The sequence below is a fragment of the Motacilla alba genome, chromosome 18 (assembly GCF_015832195.1).
Source record: "Motacilla alba alba isolate MOTALB_02 chromosome 18, Motacilla_alba_V1.0_pri, whole genome shotgun sequence".
Taxonomy (NCBI): domain Eukaryota; kingdom Metazoa; phylum Chordata; class Aves; order Passeriformes; family Motacillidae; genus Motacilla; species Motacilla alba.
The window spans coordinates 7193151-7208158 of NC_052033.1; the positions used below are offsets into that span (position 1 = coordinate 7193151).

The following is a 15008-nucleotide window of genomic DNA, read 5'->3' on the forward strand; positions in this document are numbered from 1 at the left end:
ATCAGATTAGCAGGGCGACCCCAACATCTGGGAAGAATGATGCATCTGACTCCATGATATCAGAAGGCTAATTAATTACTTTATTATACTATATTATTCTATACTATATTACACTACCTCTAAACTGAAACTGAACAAGAACTCAACTGCACAAAATCTCGTGACTGTCTCCTGACTGACCATCAGGACACAGCTTGCAGAGATTAGTCAAGAAAACAAAACACACTAGAATCCAATTGCCAAATTCCTTCAGATAAATAATCTTCCAACACATTCCACATGTTCACAAAACAACAGGAGCAGCAAATGAGGTAAGAATTGTTTTGATCATTCTCTGCTTCTCTCAGGTTCAGAGAATGTGAATCCCACAAATGGTCACAAAGAGATGGAAGGGAATTGGCTAATTACCAAGGTTAGAGCCTGTGTTATAGAGGGAATGTGCTCAGTATCTGTGCAAATTTGTGCTTTCAAACTCTGGCAGAGAACCCACATTTTTATGGAACTGCCACTTGCCAGGGGGATACTCCTTTTCTTCTAAAGAATGGGGCCAGAATAAAGCAATGGGTGGAGAACTGCCCTAATCAGTTCAGCTTTCAGAAGGACAATGGACAAAAGACAACTGAGGTAAGAAGTTTTTTCCCCTAGCCTGGATTCAAAGATTTGTCTTGATGTTACTTTTTTTTTTCCTGAAGCATACTGAAATTATAAAGCTTGCTGATATCTTCATACAGATATATTTCACTTGTGTGGGCTCCATATGTTCTGCTGAATAAAATGCATCATCCAAAATCTCTTAAACCAACACAAGTAATTAGTACAATAATGGATTTTAAAGGTAGCATCCATCTATTTTCAAAAAAAGCAGTTTTTGAGTTACTGTATGCAAATATAATTGAGACTTAAGTAAATGGAAGTTATTTCTGAAGTACCATTGCCTTTTCAGAGTCCAAGCTAACCAACACCACCCTTACTTTGTTAGATCTTCTCTGCTGGAAGGCATAGAAAGACTGGCTGATAGTAATTTCTGTCTGAAAATGACCAGGTTACTTGAACTTGCTCTGCAACGTGCTCCTGGTTTGCAAGGCAGTGATGAAGCGTTATTAGACCTACTGCACAGGTAATGCCCAAAAGTTACATAAACATCCCTTACATGTTCTGCTGGTAAAGAGCTCCCCCTGAAGAGCTGCTGCACTGCTGGGCAGGCTCAAGCCAACTCAGCCTCTGAATGGGCTGGTCTTGGTTTTTGAGGAGACACCTACGCTGTTCATTCAGCTGCGATTCAGAGCAGCTGTTATACCCTGCCCTACCCTCAAAGCATGTCAGACACAAGCCAAGCTTGTCTCTTGTGGAGGTGCCCAGAGCAGAGCCCTCTGCAGAGGGAAAGAGCACTCAACAGCAGCACAGATACTTCAAATGAGTGGGACACAACACAGAAAATAAGATGGTGTTTCCAAATGGAAACCATCCCACAGATGTGGGACACACTTAAATTACTGTTCTCATGATAACAGCTTCAGAGCAGTCTGCTCTTACCAAATGAACTACTGATTCAGTAATAACATGAGAGGGTGCATCACCTTCTGAATCATCTTCTCCTACTGTGCCAGGGAGGCTTACACAGAAATAACAGTCTAACTTTGTTTAGTTATGAGATTACCTTCATTTATTATCTGGGTTCACCTTCTTCTAAAGTAACTTAACATGCAAGTCATTTTCTGGAGCCAGCAATGGAATTTTAGATGCTTTATGAACTGTTTTTTTCTTCTGTATTTAAAAGAAGATCTTAATTTATACATTGGTTTAAAAATTTGCCTTGTGGTATTCAGATAACATCTTACAAAAAGATGGCCTGAGAAAACCCTCTGTACTTCAGGAACAGTGTGTTCCATTCCACTGTCTGATGAATACTATCCCTAAGAAATAGGGATACATTAAGTTGGTTTCCAAAAAATATATATATACACGTATGCTTTCATAACAGCATGTGCCCATGGAGGTTTAATAATATAATTTCATACTGCACAGTACTCCTGCAGTTTTTATTCCAAGGAAAAATGGCATCAGAACTGGCACTCAGATGAAGCAGAAGTCAGATTTTGTAGAGAAGGCCCATTACTGATACCCAGGAAGTGGCAACTTCTGTCCTTCCTTTGCTTCAAAGAAGGTGTAAGAGAGAGTGATCAAATCAACTTTAGCCATTTTAGGGTCCTCTGCAAACTCTGGGTCAATGTAGAAAAAGACAGGCATGTCTACTTCCTCCTGAGGATTTAGCCTCTGTTCTTCAAAACAAAAACACTGCAGGTGGGAGGAAAAAAGAAATCCACAATTAGACAACCATAGAGATGATAAATTTTATCTCTGCCAAAATGAAAGAAATCTTAATGGTTTAAAATAAACTCTCATTTCCTTTACACCCCTAAAATCCTGGGAAGGATCAGTAAGATGAGCAACAAGACAGCAATTTTGTTACTGTGGTGATATAGGAAAAAATATATTAGTTTTTAATGACGTGTGTAAAGGTGTCAAGGGGCTAGGCCAGCTCACATCATTCTGCCTGCCCTCAGAGTGGTACTAAATAATACAGATTTTGGAGCTACTCTGATGGGATGAGCAGCTTGATGTAAGGGCAGTAAAGCTCAGAATGAATTGATGCACTTTATCATTTGAAAAAAACAAGGTATTTTCTTAAAATGTTGGCATATGAAGAATGTTGTCCAGGACTAAAATGCAATTTATGGGTAACTGTTTTCTTTTGTGTAAAGGAAAATTCAATCTTTGCTTTGTTCACACTTACTTGTATTTTATTGAAATACTGTCCTGCTTCAAAGGGGACAACATTGTAGGTGGAGATTCCAATTATTGGTTTGTCAGTAGGATTTTTTGCTTTATAAAATGCCAGTGCAGTCTCTCCTGGTACCACCTGTGTAACATAATTGTACGGTGATTTTCTTTTTAAAAAAAAAAAATTCACTGCAGCCCTCCACCCCTCAAACCAAGTTCTTTGGACTTTATCTAGAATTAATTTTCTCTATTGCTGTTTCAAGTTTATTATTTCACAAATATTTTTGATTACATGCAATTCACCCATATTCAAAATTAAAAGCTTCAATACTGTTCTATATATTTGTAATCTTACCCATTTTGCCTGAGTCTTCTATTATCCTCAGCAGTTCAACAGCACACAGAGCATTTTTAATATACAGATTTAGATATGGTGTGCATTTAATTTCTGAGGTTATTCTTTCAGTACTGGACTCAGAAACTATTAAGAAGCATAACTCCTTGTTTTGAGAACTAATTTGAAACAGGAAAGTTAATTTGTGATTTTTTACATATTAGAAAAAAGTTCCTATAAGGATAGGGCAATAGGAGAAACAGTATAGATTTAGATATACTGTTATACTATATATTTTTAAATATATATATATATACACACACTTTTACGGTGTATGTACAATGTGCATGTGGTGTATATACCATGAAGTGTATACATAAATATAGTTTCAGTAACTATCAATAGTTTAATGGGGTGGCAGAGGGCCAGCTACACACAATGTCCTGTAAAAAGGACATTGCCGTGCTGGAGCATGTCCAGCAAAGGGCAACAAAGCTGATGAAAGTTCTAGAGAACATGTCTGGGGTTGCTTAGTCTCAAGAAGAGGAGGCTCAAGCGGACCATGACTGCTCTCTGGAACTACTGACAGGAGCGTGTAGTGAGGTGGGGATCGGGCCCTTCTGCCGTGTCTGCACAGAGAGCACCAGAGGAAATGGCCTCGGGATGAGACAAGGGAAATTCCCATTAGATATTAGAAACATTTTCCACTGTTGGTGTGGTCAGGCTTTGGGAAGGGCTGCCCAGGGAGGTGATGGAGTCCCCATCCCTGGAGCCGCTCAAGAGGCGCTGGACCTGGCATGGGTGCTGTGGTTTAGTGGTTACAGTGGCAGTGCCGGTCGGACCGAGTGATCGTAAAGGCCTCTTCCAACCGTGACCACGGCTCTGCGTGGGGGAAGGCGGCGACTCACGTAGATCTCGCTCTGCTGCGGTTTGAAGTTCCACTGGATGCTGGCGTGCGTATCGGCATTGAACGTGACCCTGATGAGCCGGTCCCGCACGGGCTCCATGCGCTCGATCCGTTCCGCGCCGCGCCCCGTGCCCGCCGTCCCGCCGAGCCCCGTGGCCTGTCAGGGAAGGGCAGTGAGGTCCCGGCGCCCGCGGAACCGGCGCCGGCCGCGGGCCCCCCGTACCTGGCAGTAGAGGCGGTAGAGCGGAACGGCCGCGTACGACAGCCCCACCATGCCCACGGCCGCCGCCGCGATGTAGCCTACGGCCGAGCGGTTCCGGCGCCGCCACTCCTCCTCCTGCTGCCGCGTGAAGGGGTTGGAGCCCCGCACGCCGCGAGTCCCGCAAAGCCCGGGCCGGGGCAAGGCCCCGAGCCGCAAGCCGCGAGCACAGCGCATCCAGCCCCGCCCGCACAGCGCCATGACCGCAGCGCGGGGGCTCTCGGGACGGGCGGCCGGGGAACGGGGAGGGACGGAGGCGGGAACAGGGCGGGAGAGGAGGAGGGAAAGTAGAGGGCGGGGGCGGGCCGAGCCGCCATCGTATCATTGCCCTTTGCGCCCCTCAGAGCGCGCTGAGAGAGGGGGTTTTGGTGGAGCCGTCTGTGGCTGTCCCCTTCTCGCTCGCCAGTGGGACGGCTCGGGCGCAGGTTGTGTACGAGGTAACCGGAGCAGCCCACAGGCCGGCGGGGTTCCACGGCTCCGGTCCCGCACCGAGTGGGCTGTACTGGACGGGAGTGGCACCGAAGGGCCGGCCAGGAGCGGGGTTACCGGGAGGGGCGGTGGTCCCGCAGGTACACCGCACCAGAGGTACCTGGTACCAGAAGGATGGCCTGGGTCCCGCAGATACCTGGTTATCCTTCAGGTTACTCCGCGCTGGCGGCCCCAGGACTGGCGCGGGGTGCGGGGCTGCTCCGGGTGGTCCTTCCGGGGCCTGCAGTTTCTCCCCTTTTGCCGACTCTTGACACCGGTTGTTTGTTTGTTCCTTTTTCCTCCGGTGCTTTGCTTCTCGTTATTTCCATTTCTAGGGATTTGGTTTTGTTCAGGCAGAGGTAGTGACACGCTGCGAAGGTAGCGAGCGCTGTTAGTAAACAGCGGTAACCTGAGGACGGGCAAAGTTGGGCAAGTTCACAAACAATAGTTTTTCACATGGCTGGTGCCATGCTTTGTAATAAAATTTGCTGTAGCAGTACATGAATTTACTGCTTTAGCGCTGTGTCGCTCTTCTGTGGTGGTTCCAGTAAAGTGAATCACACGAGGACTGGCAGCTCCTGGTACTTCTTCATTTTCCACGTTGAATAAGAGAATGATAAAGGCTCGGTGTAACCGTACTGTGTTATTTTCTCTGTCTTCAGATGACTGTTTTTTTTGGTTCTTTAGTGAGCAAAATCTGAAAATGTTTACTGCCGGAGCATTTGTGGCATTCCAACGTGGATTTAACATCTTTTTCACACAAGAAGTACAAACATGCAGGAATTGGAGTGGTTTTGTGGAGGCTGATACTGCACCTTGGGATTCTGTTGTATCTTGGCCAGTGTCTGTGGTGTGACATTGGTGCCAGGAGCACCTGTGCTGTCTTTGCCTGTGTGTTGGGAGAGTTCCTTGCCCCTGTTGGTTTGGAAATAATTCCTGTTCTGGGTTGTGGCATGTGAGGGTTCAGCCATGCACCTCACAGGGTCAGGAAGATTTGCTACTGGTAATACAAACTGATTTTTTTTTTTTTTTGCATTAATGCTTTTTTAGCAGTTTCTGAAATGATTGTAGCTCAGTACATCCAGGATTGTATTTCCTGTCAACCTGTTGTTGTACCTATAAGAATACAATGTGAATTTCTGGGGGCTTTTGCTACATTACTGAATGGGTAAGTAAGCCCATTTTGTGTGTTTTGGCCTGTTCTAAATACCAGAGAGTAAGTTAAAAAACATGACAAAACAAGACAACAAAACACCATTCCCTTTCCAAGTAACTTTAAATGCAAAAAAAAGGATTGTCTTTGCCTTCAGCAGTTACGTTGCATCATCCTAGAATTGTAATCTGTTTTTTTCCTATTTTTGAAGATTTTGATCCTGGGTAGGAGCCTGTTCTTTGTGTGTCAGAGCTCTTAATTTTGAACTTTTATTTTAATAGTTCTTCTAAGGAGATGTCCAGTACAGATCCCCTCACAAATACAGAGAAAGAGTAAGTACTTTTTTTTCCCTAGATGCATAAATACAATTAATAGATTATAATATTAAAATTTTTTCAGTTTCATTGGTAGGATCTTGTCTTGATGAAGACTTTAAGAAAAATAACTTCGATATTGAAGCAGTCTGCAGTAATCTTGTAGGAAAGCTGACACCAACACCAGTGAATTTGCACTTTAAGGGAGGAATTGTCCCTTAAGCTTTTCATTAATTTAATCTGCATTTGGTTAGGACTAGTGTTGCAGAGATAATACCCTGCAGAGAGGTTTCTTAATTTAATGCTTCTGAACTATGAAAACGTACTTGTATATAGTAGATCACTTCTTTGTACATCTGGGGTACCTGAAGTAGCATAAGACTGGAGGTTTTGTATTGCAGTGCATTACTTTTTCAAAATACTCTGGTTCTATACCTTTGGTATTTTATATGTAGTACTCAAGAACCATCGTATTTTTACCAATGTCTCAGGTTATAAAAAAATTATATTAATTCTGTAAAACATAATCTTATCCACTTAGGAGTTGGATCAGATTCTAAATGTCAAACATGGATTCAGTCATGATTGAAAAGTGTAACTCCAGACCCTTTCCAAACTGCCAAATAACCATGCCAATGCTGTTATCAAAACCAGAATTAATGCTGTTATCAATGCTGTTATCAAAACCAGGCACAGGCAGATCTTGCTGGACTTACCATGTTTGTTGTACTTGTGCAATAGAATCCAGCAAAGAGTATTCAAAAGAATAATAAAAAAATTATTACAGATTTAGAATTATGCCACCTCATAAATAACTTGATTGTTTAGAAAAGAAAAACCACTAAACATTAAAAATGCTAACTTGCTTTTTACTGGGACCTGAAGAAGCCAAAACTTTGCTTGTCTAATGGAAATTCAGGGTATGTGATCACAAAAATACATCTTTCAGACAGCTGTGGCTTGCTAGAGTCATGTGAAAGATGAGTAGTTTACATGAGTAGTTTGTAGCTCACTGTATTCCAAAGGTGATTTTTCACATTAGAGATGAACAGAAAAGGCACCTAAGACTGCACTTCAGCTGCATGCTGATGGCAGGCTGTCATTTTCAGTACTTTTATTTCTTGTAGGCGACAATGCTTTCAAGAATGGACTTGGTTATATGTTAACTGAGGCTTACCTGAACTTTAAATCATACCTTTCTTCTCTGTGCAGGAGATTAGCCTCAAACCATTCATGCTTCTCCACAAATACAATGTTGCCCAAGCTTTTTTTAGGCTTAACAGTTGCTGTATAATGACCTAGGTTTTCTTTTAACCTTTATAGCCTAATCAGCAGAATGTATTTTGAATAATTAGTGGGTTTGGATGGATCCCACTGAGTGCTCATCCATGCAATATGATACAGCGTTCCTTTGCCTATGGTCCTTAAAATCTGAACTTGGGGTTAGTGAAGCTGAAAGGCTACAGTTGCATAATGGATTTGTATAGGATTTTTGTAAAAGGCCTTTGGTTTATTTATAACAAAAAAGACCTTGTAAATCGAACTTCCAAAGATTCTGCAGATTTTTTTGTCATCTGCTAAATTATCATGTAATCCATCTCAGTTGCTAAAGCATTGCAAAACTTCCCTTGGGAAAGGCAAGTTGTAATTATAAATGTGGCCAGAATGGAATAGTTTTCCAGCTGTTTGAAAATGAACCTTACTTAAGAACAAATGACAACTCTTGAAAATCTAGTCTTACTTATTTATACTAAATTTCATGGAGTTTTGAGTTACAATTTTCCTAGATCTTTCTGGAAGTAGAAAGTAATTTGTGTTCTTGAAAGACAGAGCACTTGCAAGAGAAGCAATAATGCTGTCATTCATTAAAAGCAGCACAGCAATAGTATTTGAAGGTAAAGGGGGATAGAAGCCTTGGGGATGAGTTCAGGAAGCTGAACAAAGCGCAGTTTACTTTGAAGAGGGGGTGGAGGAGCAATCTTCTGAACAAGTCATGTATTACTAGTAATAACTCTAATAAAATGAGACCGATAAGACTAATACTCCTTTATATCTGCTTAAATTGTGCAGAAGATTGTCATGTCTGGTTTAATAAAAATAACTTTTTGCTTTTTAACAAGGAAATTGGAGAGCCTTGAGCCATATGTTAATTGGGGTATTTCTACAGCAGAAAATGTGACACTGGTTGGTCTGAGTGATGTATTTTGACAAATGCTCCTGATATTGATACCACAGATTGAACTCCACTGGTGTTAAGTACAGAGGTCGTTTTGTTGGAGAAAATCTATTGGTACTTCTGTAACCTTGCCTAGAGCAAATCTAATTGATATGAGGCTTAAAATATCAATGGCTTTTCTGTAATGCCAGTAACAGCAGCATTACAGTGAGTGAGCTCACTGAGGAAAGGCTGCAAAGGGGCAAATTTTCATCTCTGAATGGATTGGATGTGGTCACTGTGCCAGTGGGGCTTTTCACTATTTGGGAACTGGGAAGGCTGCTTTATGTTCCCATTTCCATCGCTGATCTGCTTCTTAATCTGTGGTGGGTCACTCTGCCCCTTCTGTGTGTGCATTGCAGGCTTTCAGGACTGACCACTCTCTATGAACACTGTTCAGCACATTGTCTCTCAGCAAAGGGATCCTTTCCCTGGAAGGATTATCTGCTAATGAGACCACAGTCACTGCAGCTTTAAAAAAAAAAAAAAAAAAAAAGGTGCCTGAGATAAGCTTGTGCATTCCTGGCATAGCCCAGCCTTCCTGCTGCACCTCCAGACCTGACAGATGCTGTCTGATCACAGGGCTGCTCCTGGCTAGAGAGGATTCACCTTTCTACTTAAAGCCCTCAGTGAGCACAGGGTAGTAGGCTTTCATTTCAAGCTGCAGTCTTGTTATGGTCTTTTGAGAGAGGGGGAGTAGTAGGGGTACTTCTGAGGTAAGCCTGGAAGAAGATGTTCATTAACCAAACTGGGGTCAACACTCAAAATTTCTGAAAATGTGTATCTCTCTGCAAGACCAAGTCTCCTATCACAGGATCTGACCTCTTGGAACAGGAGTGATATATTTGATATAGTTTGACTTCTTGAACTACGTTATTCCCAGTGTAATAACATAAATTTGGCAGTTTTATTTTCTTTCACAGAAAAGTATTTGTCACCTTGCATTTCTTGAGAAAATAAATAACCCAAGTTCTGTGTTGACTTTTGACTGCTGTATCTTGAAAGTCTAAAAATCAAGTTAGATCATGGCACAAGCCAGTACCATGATCGAGAATGAAAAGTAATAGCATAATGGCATTTGTTTCATTAATACTCCCGGTCTGCTTTGTTGGCTTTCACTTTTGTGTGGCTGTGCATAATGCAGTCTGCTAGGAAGGTTGCTTTAGAAAGGTCATGAGTTACTGCTTTTGACCTTGTTTGCAGGGTGCATGTAAATAAATAATTAGAAGAACAGGAGGAAAGAAGTTGCTTTGAATTATCGCATTTGCCTTTGGCTGCTGGATCTAGATTACTTAATCACAGTGTAGTAAATTTTCTCCTTTGCATTTATCAGTCTTTAAAGTTGCTCTAAATGGCCATTTCAAAGAGAAAAAGTAAGCATCACCTCTCTAGGTGAATTAGTGCATGTGACGCAGAGGCTTTTAGAGAAGATTAAGTAGGCAGAACGCTCAGCTGGAGCTCTGTGTTTGGGTTTTTTAGTTGTTAGCAGAAATCATCCTGCTCATAACCTTTATCCGGCTGAGCTGAAAACCTCCAGTGTGTTTTGGTTGCGTTGTCCTTGTTTTTCCTGATGTGGGAAGGATGTCCTTGCTTTCTCCTGGGGCTGAAGATGAACCAGAGCGTTTTGATGGTCTCTCTCTCTTATACTGGTATGCTGAACTATTCAGTTCTGAGGGCATTGCTCTAGTCTGTAATTGGGCAAAGTACAGGAAAGATAATTTAATAGCTAATAATTTTCAGCTTCTTTTCATCAACAGCCAGAGTTTATAATTTAATTTATAATTGAGATTTTTGTGTGTCAAGTAATACGTGTTTTGTGAGCAAAGTGTATTATTCTCCTGTTGATAAACATAGGTAAATGTTTTGATTGTGCACATAAATGACTAATAATTTCTCAGGAATAGAGATCAGAAGAATATCTGGACTTGTATGCTCTGATAAGTACTAAAAGAAATAAAACCCAAAGTTGTTGAACTTCTTTGTGTATGCTGCTAAAAACTAATGGAAACAAGTTCATTTTAATTGCCTTTACTGGAGCATCTAGACAAAATGTTGCACACTTAGTCTGTTAGCATTCCAGGACTTCAGCTGGAGTGTTGAATTTAGTATTTTTTAGTGTAAGAAGGTTATAGTATACTTTTTGGTGAGTTTTACTTGTTTATTTCATCTCCTGTCTCTCATCTTCTCTATGTGCTAAAACCCTCCTTACAGGTACTTTTGTCTGACCTCAATAAATGAGTAGCAACATCTAATTATTTAATTTGCATCTTTTTCTACAAAAACAATTGAATTAATTTTTCTTACTACTGCCAACTGGTTTAGAAGCCTATTTTCTTATTTTTACTGTTGAGCATGTTTCTAAAGCTCTGTGAGAAAGATTCTGACATTTCACGAATATTGAAATTGATGACATAAAATAAATATTGGATGGGTGCTGAATCCAAGTCATTTTACAGTGAAATTGTTAAAGCTCTGTTTATTTTATTGGAACTATGACAAGTAGCTTGACTTGAAGATCTATGTTATATGGGGGGAAAAACCCCTAACACTGAAAGTCAGCTAGATGTGATATGCTAAACAAATTTGGGGCATTTGAAAATCTTTGTCTTTACTTTTATGTGATAAAGTAATTTTAAACTGCATGTATTGGAGGGATTTAGTCTTTAGAGCATAAACAGACCTGAGTACCTTGTAAAAGTTGTCTGTCCAATGTGTCAGTTCTTTCTAATTGTAGGTGGCAGCATCACAATTCCAGTGTTTCAGAGATATCTTACTCCTCTCCACTGACTAATAATAATGATTAGTTGTGTGTTCTCTGTGTCCTCTTTGTTAGAATCCATTTTAGTTTCGTTAGGATCTCTCTTTGGAATGTATTGCCAGTTACTTCTGAAGATGTAGATCCTTTCTGTTAATCTTAGATTTTGATCATATTTCATTATTATTTTATATGGTTGTATATAAAGAGGTTCTACAATTTCTGGCAAACTCTAAACTTCAGACTTAAAGTCTGAAATTTGATCTTTTCAGACTTTGTGAAAGTAAAACCTCTGTGTCAGTTTGTGTGAGGTTGAAGTAACCTTTGATCTTGCTTTCTAATTTCAACAAAAAAACTGCTGTGTGAAAACTGCTTAGAGGGAATGGCAGAGCAAAACCAATAGCAGAAGAAGCAAAAGGCAAGAGAGAAAAAAATGGAATAATTGCCTGTTTTAAAGATCAGTGTACCTTGTTTAAGGTTTCAGAGATGGAGACAAGTCAGGACAAAGCCTGACTGGGATGCTGTCATTCAGCCTCAGAACAAATTTGTGGGATAATTGCAGTGACAGTACTGGGTAGTAATGCAAAATACTCTGTTCTTGTCATAGAGTAGGAGGTTGTCCAAAGGGTATTTTTAAAGAAATATCAGGCTTGGGGATTTGTTCTTCCTTTCAGGCAGTGATTAAGTAAAAGCAGTTTGGTTCACTTTTAGCCATACAAAGGATACCTTATGCTCTGACATATCGTGGCATGGTCATGTGCAGTCCTGTCAAACACACACCAAATACACTGGGTTTCGTTATTTCTTTTTAGCCTGTGAAACAAATATTTCAAGAAATACTACAGTGAAAATTATACAGTGCTTGAAACGCAGGTTTACTTTTTGTTTCTAAAGGTTATTAGAATTATTAGGTCTCTTCTTGTGGCCAGCCTTTCTAAAGCAAAGGCTAATTTTGCAAATACTTGGAAATATGAGGTTTTGGGAAATTGTTGCTTTTCAGAGCTAGTGCTTATACTTTGATAAAAAAAAAATCTCATTTGGAGTTTTCTTCTCCAAAACCAAAAGAACTGCAGATGTTCTTTAGAAGCTGGATATCTTGGCTAGTGCTAAAATTTTAAGAACATTTGGACCTTCTGGATTTTTCTCTTCCTTCTGGCACAGCACCTGTTAATGATGTACTCTGGCTTTTGCAGATGTACCCAATTTCAGGCATAGAGTTCAGGCTGTGTGCTGGATTAGGTTATGTGGAAGGATTTGGGTCACTGTGTCCTCCACTTTGATCTTCTTTCCCATCCTGCTAATGAATTCTTCTTGTTCCATTTCACTAGGAACCCTCTAGAAAGCACAACTCTCTTATCTAATGTAGAATACGTAGGTCAAAGCAAAAAAACCTCAGTGGTGCAGGTCAAAGCAGAAAAACCTCAGTGGTGCTTCTGCTCTTTTCCAGAAGAGATCTGCTGAGACTTCTTCAAAAATATTGCAGTGAAAGGACAGAGGAAGTATAATACAACTAACTTTTTTTTTTTTTTCCCCATAATTCATTTACATGAAAATAAAACCTGGTAAGGGGTAATCTGGATTTATTTTCATTCTTAATACTCTGTGTTCTCAGAGCAGTGTGCTGGTCATGAGTCTGATGAAACTGTAAATTTAGATTTCAAAACTCTTAATTTTACTTTGTGTTCTTTTTTAATTCTGTTGCATGATCAACTGCCTTCAAAATATTTCTCTGCCTTTAGACAATTCCACATGCCATCCTGATGTTTTCCCTTGGGGTGGTAAGGTACACAGAGGATCAGGCAAAAGAGTTTGGAAAGAAGCCTTTTTTACAATAGAGAAAGAAATCAATGTTGAGTGAAGAAATTAGTAGATTTGGGAAAACATGTCCATAAATATAAAAAAATATATTTTAGATATGTTAGGAAATAATTTTATGCACTGGCTTAGCTGTACTTTTGTTCAAATATTCATTACCTAATGAAAACTGGTTTTACAGTATGTTTTTCTTGCCTATATGTTAAGGTGGACCAGCTTGTGGCATTTTGCTTATATTTAATCACAATCCTTTTACACAAAGTGGGATTCACAGTTCAGCCTGAAGTGCTTTGGGGGAAAAGGAAGTATATTCTGTATATTTATTGTATCTTTTCATGTGATATTTGTGATGAACAGATTGATTTTTGACTGGGGAGATGGTGGTTCAGAGATATCAAACAATATGAAGTTGTCAGTGGAGAAAGTTAGTTTGGGTTTGTATTTGAGTTGAAAACACAGTCACTGTAATTTCTTTTAAGTTAACATAGCTCTACCTACATTTCTGTAATTTAACTTTATTTTGTTCCTTAGGACCATTATGGGCCCTCATGGAATTAATCGAGCTGTTCACCGCATCTCTTTCTCTGATTGCCAAAATGGATTAGGTAACTAAGATTGCAATTCTGTTATTCTGGGTAAATCAAACCTAAAACCACCTTTGCCAGCTGATACCTGGCATCAGGAAAGTTTATTTGGCTTTGATGGATTTGACTGCAAATACATTTAGCACAATAGAATAACCAGTTCTAACCACAGGTGGAATAACCAATTTTTCACTTTTGTCTTTTTGTTTGTTCTTCAGGAGTTAAAATTATTGGAGGTTATAGGGCACAAACATCAGAAGATTATGGGATTTTCATAAAGAGAATTCTGCCTGGGGGGGTGGCTGCTGTAGATAGTAAGTAATTTTAACCTTTTTGGCTACAAACACATTGTATATAAAAAGCTGTCAAAAGAAGTCTTTATTTTACTTTGTGGGTAAGGATAATGTGGTTTAGTCAGGATCTATGAGGTTTTAGCTTACTTTAAGATTGATAAATGAGACTTGGACCCTTTATGGAAAAAGATTTTAATATACTCAGGTCTTGAAAATGTGTTCAAATGTAGATATGGCTGGTGAAGGCCATTGGCAATCTTTCTAGCAATTGGCAGCACTGTTGAGTGAGTGTTGAGATGCTGAATCACAGTATAAGAGTGGGTTTTTCTGTATAAACCTAGTATTTTTAGTTAGTTCTGATAATTTTTATTACTATTTTTTAATGGTGGTGTACTGGTGGTTAAGATCTGTGTGGAGAGAAGAAATTACTCTCAGTAGAGTTTGCAATAATTAAGCTACAGACTTCCATCCTAGATCTCTGTATGGGTTTTTTTGAGATTCCATCTTGTCTTGTGCAAAATGATAATTTAAAATAACCTGATTTAACTTCCTAAACTTGAGATTTTCAGGAGGTTAAAAATATAATTGATTCTAAAAAATCTTTTAGCTGACCTTATTGATGTCTAAAACATTAATATATCTACACATGGTAACTTACAATAATGTTAAGAGCAAGAGTCAAATAAAATTAGTTCCACAACTGTAAAATGTAAATTCTAGTCTCAAAAATACTTACGCTGTGTGTAAATAGTGCAAATAGCTAAATGACAGTTATTTTTGGTGGCTATCTTGTTGTTAGTAAGACTGATTTATAGGTTCTAGTCTTATCTCAATTATCTGTCTTACTTAGGATCAGGTGCCATGAGTCATAAAGTTGTTTAATTCATTAAGTCACATAAAATAGAAAAGAAAAGTCCTGGGTTAATACCTGGTTTAATATAATATGTTCACCATTTTCTTGTTGAAAATATGATTCATCAATCACTGTTCGTTTCATTTAAAGGCCGTTTGCTTACTGGGGACCTAATTCTGGATGTAAATGGAGAAAACCTGGTTGGAGTAACAAATGAAAGGTATGTTTGTACTGATTCCTGAATGTTTATTAGAGCTTGGAATGTTATACATGGATT

The 15008-nt window shown here is 39.6% G+C and overlaps 2 protein-coding genes across 12 annotated transcripts in view; one reads left to right on the forward strand and one right to left on the reverse strand.

Moving 5' to 3' along the window:
• Nucleotides 1–1636: 1636 nt before the first annotated feature.
• LOC119709562 (cytochrome c oxidase assembly protein COX11, mitochondrial) lies at nucleotides 1637–4598 on the reverse strand. Its single transcript, XM_038157494.1, is given in 5 exon segments — nucleotides 1637–2295; nucleotides 2795–2920; nucleotides 4024–4179; nucleotides 4246–4502; nucleotides 4505–4598. Coding segments are annotated over 5 exon segments (816 nt in total). The 3' UTR covers nucleotides 1637–2112.
• The window catches only part of STXBP4 (syntaxin binding protein 4), an 80536-nt gene continuing 70108 nt past the window's right edge, over nucleotides 4581–15008 (forward strand). Inside the window, exons 1-6 of one of the 11 annotated variants that reach the window (XM_038157480.1) lie at nucleotides 4587–4718; nucleotides 5800–5917; nucleotides 6184–6234; nucleotides 13533–13606; nucleotides 13804–13899; nucleotides 14882–14951. In XM_038157480.1, the coding sequence (XP_038013408.1) occupies nucleotides 5811–5917; nucleotides 6184–6234; nucleotides 13533–13606; nucleotides 13804–13899; nucleotides 14882–14951 (398 nt within the window). In that variant the 5' untranslated portion in view covers nucleotides 4587–4718; nucleotides 5800–5810. The other 10 variants (XM_038157481.1, XM_038157479.1, XM_038157490.1 and 7 more) reach the window with 10 other exon arrangements.